Here is a 13,049-nt window from a genome sequence, read left to right on the forward strand (position 1 = left end):
TCCTGCATAGACTGAGCTCCCATGAGCCCTTGCTACTGCCAAGGCTCTCTGAAAACATGTGGGCGTGGCTTTTTTTAGTTTATAGGGAATTAGAGTATTAAAACAAAAACAAAAAAGTATTTGGCTTGAGGAATGCCCTATAAACAATAGGAAAGGAACACAAGTATGCAATGAGTAAAAGTTCACCTCGGATCCACTTTAAGAAGAAAATCATTTTTGTTAGGTAAGTATGATTTTTTTTCCTCTAGGTCATGTGGTTCATCTGTATACATCCTGCTCAATAAGGAATGAAAAGCGAGCAGCATGAGTTCAGGTAACTGCTTATTCACAGTGACACTGTAGCTTACAGCATTCCTTTTATCCAGGGGAGTAACTAGAAATCACTGAACCCCCCCCTATGAAACTTTGTATGGGGCCCCTCCCCCCACTTTCTGCACAGGTAAACTGAGAACCAATGTTAATCAATGGGCTATTGGCTAGTGCACACTTGAAGGTGTTTTCTCCATGCAGATAAAAACTGACAGCAGTGAAGCACTGCACACATTTTCTCTGTCAATTACATTAGCTTCTGTGATAAAACGTGCATGTTTTCAAACAGACAGACACACTATGGTGTGCAGAAAATGCATACAGAAAACTGACAGACAAGTGTGCTCCCAGCCCCAGCTTATTAATTCACTCTGTCCATCTCTGATGGAGCAGAATTGGCTCTCCAGACTCCTCCACCAGCATCACTACAGTACACAGCACTTGGGGAGGAGTAGAGAGGCTGGGGGGTAGAACAGCTCTATACACAAGAGTCTGCTGAGCACTGAATAGGGACTGACTAAAAATCTTTGTCTGCAAAACTTTGTATGATTCCTTATCAGTGGCTGAGCAGATGCAGCCATAAGAACAATTGTGCAGAGAGCAGAAAGTTTTTTTCTCTCTGTCCCCTTAGTTGTTAGTCTCTCAGGACAGGAAAAAGAGTCCTCTCCTCCCACAGGGCCCCCTTTAGCTTCTGGCCCCCTGCTGCTGCATCCCTTGCAGGGTCTATGTGCAGGGTCTATTGTTATGCCCCTGCTTTTAACCCTGCATAGCCTCCTGTCCTATACAACAGCTGTCACTTTCAACTGAAACGTAGTGCATATTGGACCACTTATCCAGTAAACATTAAAAATAATTACATTCAACAGATTCTAGACACAGCAAGACAAGACTCTATTATCTGTGTAAATTTCATGTGACTAGAGTTTGTAAAACAGGCAAGTTCTGAAGAATTTGCTGAAGTTTTTTTTTTTATCTTAAAAAGTAGTAGAATTTGAAGACTATAAAAAGTTTGCCCTTCACTCAATGTTAATGTGGGATGAAAAAAAATATTTACTTTTAAATAAAAAAATTACTTATTTAGCTTACCTATACTGTTGTTTTTAGTGTACATTGTACGATTTAGGAGAAATGTGATGTGAAAAAAATAAAATAATATTTTTGACGGTTTCCATCTTTACTGTCTTTCTGTAAAGCTAAAAGTGACATCACTTCTGTCCTTTTTTTTCAACCCAACCTCAGTGTTAATTTTCCCTCCCTACTACATTACCTAGACAACAGGCTTCCATAATTGTGCAAACTCTTCAAAGGGAGAAATGGATTCAATTATCTTCTGGTCATTGTATCCGAAATAGGAAGTGTTCTGTTGTTTGCATGCTAAGATAACCTTGTAACAAAACAAAAATCTTCCCACAATCCCACTGGCACTGCACCACTCCTGCAGTTTGGCAAAGGCTCCCAGACCAAGTGAAAAAAAAACAAAAAAACAAAAAACGGAGCTTATATTAGAAAGGAAAGAGTTTATATATACGGTATTTTTGTGGCACTAACTATTTTTTGCCAATTGTTTATTTTTTAATGTTTTGAGAGGTGATGATTAATCTGAAGGGTCCCCTTTCCCTGAGCAGTAAAAAGATAGAAAAAAAAAAAGGATTTTCTTTGACGTTATGTGGGCATCTAAAAGCAAATCATGTCAAATATTTTCCCATGTACTCCATTTATTTTGAAAATAGACAACACAAGGATGTAATAATATAATACATAATTTATTTAAAAAATATCTTATATAAAATAATAACACATTTTAAAGTTAAAAAAATAAACATCAAGATAAAAAAAAAATCATCAATATCAAAAAGCGCTTGCAGAGGTGGTTTATTTTATGAGCGATTTCCTGAGTCCGCTGGCTCTGTTACTACTCTTCTCACACTTCAGCCAGCTGTTGTTCTTCAGAAGACGGGTAACTCTTTTTTTAGCTGAGTTGAATTCATACTGTCGCTGGCCATCGAAGAGATACAGGAGTCCTAAACACAGGAAACAAGCTCATATTATTAACCAATCACGTTTCCTAGAAGGTGTTCTTCTTCAGCAGCACTTTAGCACAACACAACAGTTATTATAACTAAGGTCTGCTAGGTTACCACCTCAATGAGGGAGTCACATTTTTAAAGGAACTGGAACTTCCTGCGTTCAGCTACTTTATTTTTTAAACAAAATATGCAATTCTGAAACATTTGATATGAATGTTACCGTTGTAGACTCATTTTGAGGGCATCAGGTATAATATAAAATTGGAGGATGTGTGTGCATAGTAGCTATGTCCCAATTCCAACTGGACACAGGGGGCGCATATGCAATACTTTTCAGCACTTTGCAATTCAAAAAGTAAAAAAAAGTAGGTGAAACAGTACTGTTAAAATTATTTTGAGTATTTTCTTGCTTGCTGGTTGTGTTATACTCCAGACTAGTTCCAGGGTGCTGAGACCACGGACCTCGCACCCAAGACTAGGGAACTGTATTATCATTTGTGTTATACTCCAGACTAGTGCCAGGGTGCTGAGACCACAGACCTCGCACTCAAGACTAGGGAACTTGTACGATTATTTTGTTATACTTCAGATTAGTTCCAGGGTGTAGAGACCATGGACCTCACACCCAGACTAGGCATTGTTTGATATCTGTTATGACTTATTGCTTTCCTGACTACTCCTCTGTCCTCTGATTCGGTGCCTTGCATATCTGATACTCCGTTGCCAAACCCGGCTTGCCCTGGATACCGAATCAGTCTTCTGTCTTTGTACTTTATCTGTCCGTGTGTTACCGACCAGGCGTGCCCGACCTCGAGAGCTATCTCTCCTCTTAAGAGATAGTCTCCAGATCAGATAGTGACATCCACCTTCAGGTGTCACTCACTTTCTGGTCCTTCCTATCTCCAGCCTGACTCCTCCCCTTGGAGAGTCTCAGGCTGCTGGAAGGTTCCTGTGCTCTCAGAGCAGTGCCTCTTTACTGTCTATGATCACCTGCTCAAAGTACTACTGTTACACCAAACACTCACATACCAAAAGGTGTCCAGAGGTTAGCAATATATCTGTATTATCAGTGATTCTGCAGATCATCAATAATCAGGTATATATCTGCATTCTTGGTGATACTGCAGATCACCAATAATCAGATTCTCTCTCTGCGTGCTGACACCAATCGTTACACTGGTGGTTTAAAAGACATTTTATTGAAAATGGTAAGAACATATCACCTAGGAGACAACTCAGGAGAAAAAGGTAATTGCATATGGGCCAGTGGCCCATATTTTCAAACCTTGACAATAAAATGCCTTTTATACCACCAGCAAACAAGAAACTAGTCAACATAATTTACTAGTACTTTTTCACCTTCTTTTTGGTACTTTTTAAAAAATTGTAGTGTGCTGAAAAGTTATTTTAAACAAAGGAAACAAAAATTCTCCTAGGAGAAAACGTAGGCGAAAAGGTGAATTGAATAAGGGTCAGAATATCTAGATGTAAGAGGTAACCCAATCTCAGCTTCCATTGCCCTAATCTCACATCTTGCCCTGTCCCAAGCAGTAACCTTCTCCCTTCTCTCTTTTACCATGATCTTATCTCATTCTTTACCATGACTGTTCTCCATTTTATTAATAATAATATATTAAATGCCCAACATCCCTATTCCTTCACCTAAATCTAAACCTTATGCTGGGAATACACCGTGAGATTTTTTGGGCAGATATATGGTTCGATAGATAATTTCCGACATGTCTGATCTGATTTTTGATCGTTTTTCTGATCAATTTCTCATAGAAGTGAATGGAAATCGATATAAAAATTGATCGGAAAGATGATCGTACAGTAAATCTGCTGAAAAATCTCAACGTGTATTCCCAGCATAACCCTCACTCTGTCAGAGATGCCTAACATTAACCAAGAACTTTTGACTAACCATAACACTATCCCTGACTTTTTAACTAAATTATTATCTAACTTAATGTAACCTTACACTGTTACCTACATGTAACCAAAAAGAAAATTCTAGCACAGACATACAGTATAAGAAAAACAAAGAAAAACGTAAATAACAAAATGGGCATGCATGTCTAAATCCATGCTTCTGGTTAAAAAGAGTTTTCATAAGAAATAATTTCCCATTTGTAAGCAGCAGTTATAGTCTGTACACTACCCGTATCGCTTTTATATCTGAATAAATGAAGTTAACTGCTTACCATCTCTTTGGAAAGCAGCCCGGACTTTTGGCCCAACCCCGGGGAATCCATCAATTATTTTTTTAGGAGTTGCAGAGTCCATGGTCCGTTTTTGTTCATCATAACTGCAAAGTAAAAAAAAAAGACAAAACAGGTTAAAAGAAATTCATTTTTCCTACATTTTTTTCAACCATGTAAGCATGTTCTATAAAATAATATTAACGAAAATAATTCTTCCCTGTACATCATTTCAACAGTGGGGGCAAAATAATAACAAAATCAAACAATTCAAGATAAAGAATCTAAGTTGAAACCTGCTTGATTAACCCTCTATTATTTTATAAAACCCAAAGCAAAAAAGCTGGAAGAACAGACATTTCTAGCTGGCGTATAAGTGTAACACAAACTGGGGAAGCATAAAAAGCCATTTAGTAAACATTCTAATATGAAAATGATTTATATATCTCATGTCCCAAAAAAAAGTCATCTGATTTTGTAGTATTATACTGTGTTGGAATATGTACTAAACATTATAAAGGAAACTGTATGTTTTGGGGTGACAGAAAAAATTGTTAGAACTTAAAATTGTTTCTACAGTGAAAAAAAATAGCTTAGAAAATCCACTTTTTGAAGTCTTTGGCCTACTACTTTTATGTGCTCTTACAGCGAGACATTCACTTGGGATTTAACTAACTAAAACAACAATCTGGAGTAAGGATTAATTATAAATACCCATTGAAGCACAGAAAACCGTTTTATCTGTTTTATAAGAAAGCCTATTATATTTTTGTAGTGTACAATTATACAATCTTACCTCCAAAATTTGTCATCTGAGAAGAAATAGGTTTTTCTAGTGCTGTCGTCATAGGTAGCAGCATCAACTTTCCTAACAGTTCGGGGGAAACCCAGATTATAGATGCTCTTAGGTGAGTCCTTTGTTACTTCATAACCACTTATGATCCAGTATTTAGCACCTAAGGTAAATAAAAAAATGAGTTATGATAAAGTTATGAATCAGCCCAAGTGACACACAGAGAAAGTATTTTCTTTTCTAAGACAAATCAATAAACACCCACCTTTGAAGACAAGAACTTGATCTCTGTCTGGGTACTCATAAGCAGCTTGGATGTGGGTTGGAAGCTCGGGCCAAAAAGATTTGATCAAATGAAATTCAGCGTTTGAATCTTGGGAAATCTGACGCCAAAAAGTCCTATAAAAAAACAAGAATTATATTAGAGATTTATAAATCCACTTTACTCTGCTCACTTATGTCAGGTAGAAGATAGGAAGAATATTTTTTTTATAAGACCCAAATTCATGTAAGGCATTTAACAGCATCCCCTGCTGTCCAAATCAAATAAAGCAGGCAACACAAACTTAGCATTAGCCTAGTATAAAGTAAAAAGCAAGTTACATTTGTCCAGCCTAAGACCAGATATTTAAGAAAATTGAGTTTATATACTTCAATAGGTCTCCCAATCTACTGCAATAGGTTTCAGCTGCAATAAAGTCTTATACCTATATGACTTGGTTATCTGATCATGTTTATACGGTTCCCCTGCTTTTAATATCATCTAGGTGGAGGGATTTGCAGGCAAGCCTTGCATTCTCTTATATGGGGCTGGGCTTTCAGGTTTATGCTAAAGCTGCTTAACAATGGGTAATAAGGATGGCAGGCAGCCTCCCTGCTCATCTGCGCACTATTTTGCAGTTGGACTGAGCGACCAACGCTCATTAAGTGCTTTTGGGGAAAAAAATAAATCACTGAGAATCTCTCATGGGGCGATGAACTAGTCCAAATCCTGTCAGATCTTCTCTTAATACAGTAAGCAACAACGGCATAGGGAGAAATAGTAATTTATAGCGCATTTCACTCTGGGCGAAATCTACATGTTATAAGTATATATTTTAGTTTACAATTTTTAGGGATAGTTGTCTAGATAGTTGTGCGTACATTAAAAATCAATTCAATTTGTATAACTTACTTGTTAGTGAAAAATAAGATTTCCCCACGTAGGGTTGTCACGGCATCGAAACTGACACTTGGCAGGCAGGAAGAGGGGGTGACTGGCTGATCTGGAACGTTTGGAACCTCTGGGACTTCTCTTGCACCTGTAATAAATATAAAAAAGAATTATGACACAACATTTAGTTATCAATGAATTATATGCAGTCCATCCCATCAGTTCCTGTCTGAGTCTTCAGTGTAGCCATTCCCTTACCGTAGAGATATTGAATTCCTCGGACATCATCATCGGGCAGGTGGAACTCGCTGGGCTCAGTGAAGTGGTATGTTGGGTACATCAGGGCGCTGGGGTCATTAGAATGTAAGAGACCCAGGGAGTGGCCAAACTCATGAGCAGCCACAAGGAATAAGTTGTATCCTTAAAAAAAAGAAAAAACATGTTAATATCAAACAGCTGTAAGTTATCTTCAAGTGAATCTAAAATGAACATAAACTGATGAGATAAACAATTGCATCTATCCCCCTACTCCTAAAAATGACTTTTAGCTATCCCAGTTTTATGTTATGTTTAAAAACTTTAAAAAGTAGATTTATTGTTTTGTCTCAGCTCAATTGCACAGTCTACCAGTGTCTCAGAGAGCTAAAATATCTGAACTATTGACCTGTTTTATCTATCCCCTGTTCTCAGAAGCTATGTTCTCTGCCAGGAAAGTGTTTTATGGTTGTAATTCCTTACTCATGGGGGATAGTATTGTCAAACTAGGTCTTCACTGAAGAGAAAATGACAGTTGCATAGCTGAATATTAATTATTTCAGGCAGAGAAAGAAGAAAGGGAACACAGCATAGGTATTTGTATGCTTTAAACTGGGTCCAAACTCTTACACAGCACACAATGGAAGGTCTTTATCCCACATATAGTTGCCAGGAAGAATAACTTCTCTGTGTTCTTTTTTAGGCAGATCAAAGTGTCTAAATAGGTATTTTTAGCAAACAGCGGTGAGTAATATGTTGGCACTTTATAAATACAAAAAATAAATAAAAAATAAAATAAAACTGTGAATAGACTGCAGGAGAGCTCTGCCAAGGCAGTTCTCCATATAGTACACACTGAGGCTTAACCCTTTCAGTGCCTTATGCAAAAGTGAAAACAAGTAAAACCTCATGTTTTTTAAGGATTTCCATAAATTGTAAAAACTATTTTCTGCCATAAAGGTTATCCTGCTGTGTGGCTAATCTGTTAGAGCAGAGAGGAAATTCTGCGTTAAGATCTACTTTAACTCCTAAAATTGATATTGATGAAGAGTATTTTGGCGCAGTTTTAATTTAATGTAGTATGATTCACTATCAATTCCCGAAAATGTTGTGCATTGCTAAACTAACAGACATTTAGGAGACACCGGCTTAACCAACAGTATTTTTTTCACCGCTCTCGAACAAGTCACAAACAGGTATGTGTAATTTTTTAAACCCCCCCCCCTCTTAAAGGGACACTTAAGTCAAACAAAAAAAATGAGTTTTACTCACCTGGGGCTTCCAATAGCTTGCTGCAGCCGATCCGGTGCCCTCGCTGTCTCCCTCCGATCCTCCTGGCCCCGCCGGCAGCCACTTCCTGTTTCGGTGACAGGAGCTGACCGGCTGGGGACGCGAGTGGTTCTTTGCGTTCCTTGCCACAATAGCGCCATCTATGCTGTTATAGCATATATCATATACCATATAGCGGCATAGAGGGTGCTAATGTGCCTGGGAACGCGAAGAATCACTCGCGTCCCCAGCCTGTCAGCTCCTGTCACCGAAACAGGAAGTGGCTGCTGGCGGGGCCAGGAGGATCGGAGGGAGACGGCGAGGGCACCGGACAGCTGCAGGGGGCTATTGGAAGCCCCAGGTGAGTAAAACTCATTTTTTTTGTTTGACTTAAGTGTCCCTTTAAACGACTTGATCAATGAAGTGCCCCAGGTTCCATTACTAAATAAAGAGGAGAGAGTTTCTGATGCTGGTTTCACTGTAGGTTTGTGTTTCTAACCTATAGGACTTGCTGGGCAAAAGTGGAGTACGTAGGCCAGATAAAATACTTCATCTATGCTGTGTTTTACCTGCCTGGAGCCGAGCTTTTGATTTGTTTAGAAAAATGTTTGATTTGTTGATTTGTTTAGAAAAATGACAACTCACCTCTAGATCCACTTGTCCAAGTTTCATCCTCATCAAAGTGGGCATCTCCACCAATCCCCTCGCCTGGGGCAAAAGCGTGGGCCAGTGTTCCATGCTGGCCATCAAATGGATAGTAGTCATTGTGAACTATAAGAGAATACATCAGGCTTTATCATGCTGAATGCACTAAAACTGTTTGGCATCTGATATTATGAGTTGGACTAAAGCATTTACCTTGTGCGGCAAAAGAAATCTCGATGTCGGAGAGCCCACTGTAGATTCGAGTAAATGTTAGGGGGGCCACATCGCTCCAAACCTTGAAGGCTCTTTGGATAGCTACATCTACTTCAGCTGCAGGCATGTCCGGTGTGTAGTTCAATATCCTACAAAAAAAGTCAGATTGTTTTATTATTGTAATTCTTTGTCAAACATTATAATATTGTTTATTTCGATTTGTTTGAAATATTCCTTCTTGATATGGTCACTGTTGAGCATGGCATAACAACGGCCTTTGTGACCCCTGCTGTCCTGGGGGGAAGGGGGAACGGCAGATAGGGGAATCCTGGTCCAGTGGGTAGGCAGAGCAGCAGTCGAGTGTATACGTCACCTGCTCCCAGCTGCAATACAGGTCCTCTTCACTCCCCATACAGCGTACAAATGCTGAACAGCTTGTACAGTCACTATGCGGCTTCTGCCACTATTACATAACATGGGAGGGAAACCATATAGTGATTGGCTAGCTGCATAGCACTTGTACACTGAAAAGAAGAGAAGAGGAGGACCTGTATCACCCTAGCAGCCAGTAATGTATACCGTCGGCACCCTTTCTGCACCCCCAGAGAACTGGACCCACCTACTTTACCCCCCCCCCCCCCCAACCCCGTGATGGAGGTTAGGAAGAGCCCGTCCAACACTCTGCAGGGGGCCTACCACTATGTAGTTACACCCGGTCCGGTAGAATCTTAAAAATATATTAGAATTCTTCAGCAATTATTGAAATTGAAATTTGTCATACATACGGCCTCCCTACATTTAAAGTTTATTTTTTTTTTTAAATCCTTTCTTATTACGTTTCTAGGGATTTTTTATTATTTTATTTTTCATAAACACTGAACCGTACAAAATCTAGATTTTTTTATTTTCTTTTACCTGTATGTCAGATCTCTTTTCTTCCATCCGGAGTTTCCTGGGAATGTGCTGAATTCACCCACATCCACAAAGCCACATCGTGGTTGGTGCATCATTTCCATGGTGTCTGAGTCGAGCCTCCCTGTCACCTCCAAGCCGAAGAACTCCTGCATCTGGCGGATCTTCTCTGTGAACTGATTGTTGCCTGTCCTTCTCCTTCCCTGGCGCAACCCATCGGTCTTCAGGTTGTAGTAGCTTTTCAAATACTCCTGTTGATGTTTTAAAGAAGGTTTTAAACCTGTTGTTCTCACATAAATGCTTACTGTTGTGTGAACATTTAGTTTGATCAATAATAATTCAATAACTGCAACAATTTTTTAGTTATTTACGGGGATATAAATGAAAATTATTTTTTTTCTGTAAAAGCATAAATATTTTTTACATCTCAAACTGTTTACAACCCTTTCTTGCAGTCACCTTCAAAAACATTTATTATACAAAAAAAATATAAACAATAAAATGCAAGGTGCAGCAATGGCACACCGATTGCTCAGTATACTGGGTCTTCTAATAGGAATGCCTAGCACTGCCTGCATGTCTGGAGTCACCCTCTAAGACAGTGATTAAAGGATTTCTGCTTAGTGTACTTTGTATGGAAAAGAAACATAACTTTAGCAATTCCCTTAACCATTAACAAAACTGCTGCTGGCTGATTTTTTAATCGCAGCTTCTAGGTGGGGCTATTAGGTAAATTAAAAGGTAAAGTTTTACACCACTGTATTGATATGGAACACCAAAACCTGCCAGCTACAGCTGCAGTGTCAGAGAGGTGTAATCAGAGTTATGAAACAGTTTGTTAAGGATTACTTCTATCAATGCACATATAGAGGTGTTCACTTCCAGCATAGCACCAGTGACAAGCTAATGGAATGGATGAGGAAGGGCCCATACTGGGCCCCACTGGTCCAGGGGACTAGGTGCGGTTACAACCTCTGCATCCCCATTGCAACGCCATTGCTTATCACTATTTCATGAAATGGTAGACATACAAAGAGAGAGAGAGAGAGAGAGAGAGAGAGAGATTGAAAGGGCAAGGCTCTTCCTCCTAGGTCTTTATTAAATTACTGTAACTTTTCTCCTGAACTTTCTCCCAGGAGATAACTGTTCTTGTCTACAAAATAAATTTTCAGCACTTGGCAACTGAAAAATAAGTAAATGGGCAGCATGGTGGAGTGTTGGTCGGCGCTCCTACTTTGCAGTACTGGGTCCCTGGCTTGAATCCCATCCAGGGCGCTATCTGCACGGAGTTTGTATGTTCTCCCCGTGTCTACGTATGGTTCCTCTGGGCACTCCGGTTTCCTCCCACATCCCAAAAACATACAGATAAGTTAAATGGCTTCCGCCTAAATTGGCCCTAGAATACAATACATACAGTACACTACATGATACATACCTAAATAATATGACCATGGTAGGGACTAGATTGTGAGCCCCTCTGAGGGAGAGTTAGTGACAAGACAATACTCTCTGTACAGCGCTGCTGAAGATGTCGGCACTATACTAAATACTAAGATTTAATAATATCAAACTTTGATAGCACCTTTTCAGCTACCTTTTGATATGTTTTCAAATGAGCGCTGAAAGTTATTTTATAAAAAAAGATAAAAAAAATTATCTCCTAAGAGAAAACAAAGAAAAAAAAGTGATTGAATAAGGACCAGAGACAGATGGATAGACAGGAGCATGAAGGTTATGTCATAATTCATAAACTCTGCAATGTTACGCAATACTAAAACACTCAACAGATGTTTGTAATATACTCACTTCAGCAAACTTGGCATTCTCCTCGCTGTCTGGGGAAGCCTCTGCCGGAGCAGCTGAGCTGTACGCTACGGACAGTAGCAGAACGAGAAGTAAGCTCTTCATCCCTGGAAGTCTTCTGAGGATCCCTTTAGGAGCTCTTAAGGTTTCCTGCTTTGCTCTGAGTTTTGTGAATGCCGAGCCTGTCCTTATATACTCTACCTGGATGTGTGAGCCGCTCTGCAGAACATGACTCACCGTTTACAACTTCCTCCAATCACAGCCGCCACATTGCAAGTTTTCTCTGACAAGTCGTGACAAAGTGCAAACTCAGTAAATCCCACACTTGTGCAAGAATTTTTGATACGTGATTAATGGTCAGGAAGAGGTTTTTAGTGAGAAACGTGAAAGAGGACATTGTGGTACACCACAAAACAAATCATTGTAAATATTTTATTTTTGTACTGATCATACTGTAGTTATTTTTACATTAAAAAAAATCAAAAAGATTAATACTTGAAAGTGATGATAATAATAAATGCAATGATACACACCTTTCATCTTGAAGCATTTTCTGAAGTGCCTTACAAAGAACAGAGAGCAATTCATGTCACTGATTGTCCCTCAGTGGGCTCAGATAACAACCACAACAACAATAATAATAATAACAGTAGCAAAATCCACAAGTAATCACATACAAGTAGTCCCCGACTTTGTAAAGTTTGACTTATGAACGACCCCACCCACCAATATGAACGGACCAAAAATGGAAACAAGTCAAAAATTTTTTAAAAAAATGACAAAAAATTGTAGTTTTTGAAAAAAAATCAATTCAAACAAAGAAAAAATGTTTTTTAAACTCATTAAAATGACATTTTGCTGCGGTACACTACACTATAAAGCAAGTTCCAAGTTCTGCATACAAACTTTATATACTTTAAAGCATTTTATTTTTTATTTTTTTTTAAAGCAAACCTGCGATCCAGCACTGGGACCCTCTGGAAGTTTGCATGAATTACATGAAATCATTTAAATCTCTAAAGCGTAATTACGTTTAGTCATAATTGCAAAATGTTATGTGAAATTAGTACATTGGGATAATCACTAAGATAGATACAAATGGACACAGTGGAGTCAAAGGAACAAAGTGGAGGCACAGGTGGCACAGAGGGGGACGCTGAGGGAACAGGGGACAGAGGGGACAAAGTGGAGGCAGAGGTGGCACAGAGGGGGGGGGGGGGTGCTGAGGGAACAGGGGACAGAGGTGACAAAGTGGAGGCAGAGGTGGCACAGAGGGGGACGCTGAGGGAACAAGGGGACAGAGGGGACAAAGTGGAGGCAGAGGTGGCACAGAGGGGGGCGCTGAGGGAACCGGGGGACAGAGAGGACAAAGTGGAGGCAGAGGTGGCACAGAGGGGAGGTGCTGAGGGAACAAGGGGACAGAGATGACAAAGTGGAGGCAGAGGTGGCACAGAGGGGGACGCTGAGGG

At 39.5% G+C, this 13,049-nt stretch overlaps 1 protein-coding gene across 1 annotated transcript; it reads right to left on the minus strand.

Annotated features, from left to right (window-relative positions):
- Window positions 1–2,095: 2,095 nt before the first annotated feature.
- LOC137543876 (matrix metalloproteinase-18-like) lies at window positions 2,096–11,755 on the minus strand. Its single transcript, XM_068264948.1, has 10 exons — window positions 11,584–11,755; window positions 9,781–10,028; window positions 8,866–9,014; window positions 8,653–8,778; window positions 6,742–6,903; window positions 6,505–6,631; window positions 5,596–5,729; window positions 5,334–5,493; window positions 4,541–4,644; window positions 2,096–2,330 (listed from the first exon to the last, which is right to left on the minus strand). Exons 1-10 carry the CDS (start codon window positions 11,683–11,685, stop codon window positions 2,182–2,184), a joined length of 1,461 nt encoding a protein of 486 aa, XP_068121049.1. The 5' UTR covers window positions 11,686–11,755; the 3' UTR covers window positions 2,096–2,181.
- Window positions 11,756–13,049: the final 1,294 nt, after the last annotated feature.

The sequence above is a fragment of the Hyperolius riggenbachi genome, chromosome 2 (genome assembly GCF_040937935.1).
Source record: "Hyperolius riggenbachi isolate aHypRig1 chromosome 2, aHypRig1.pri, whole genome shotgun sequence".
NCBI classification, from domain to species: domain Eukaryota; kingdom Metazoa; phylum Chordata; class Amphibia; order Anura; family Hyperoliidae; genus Hyperolius; species Hyperolius riggenbachi.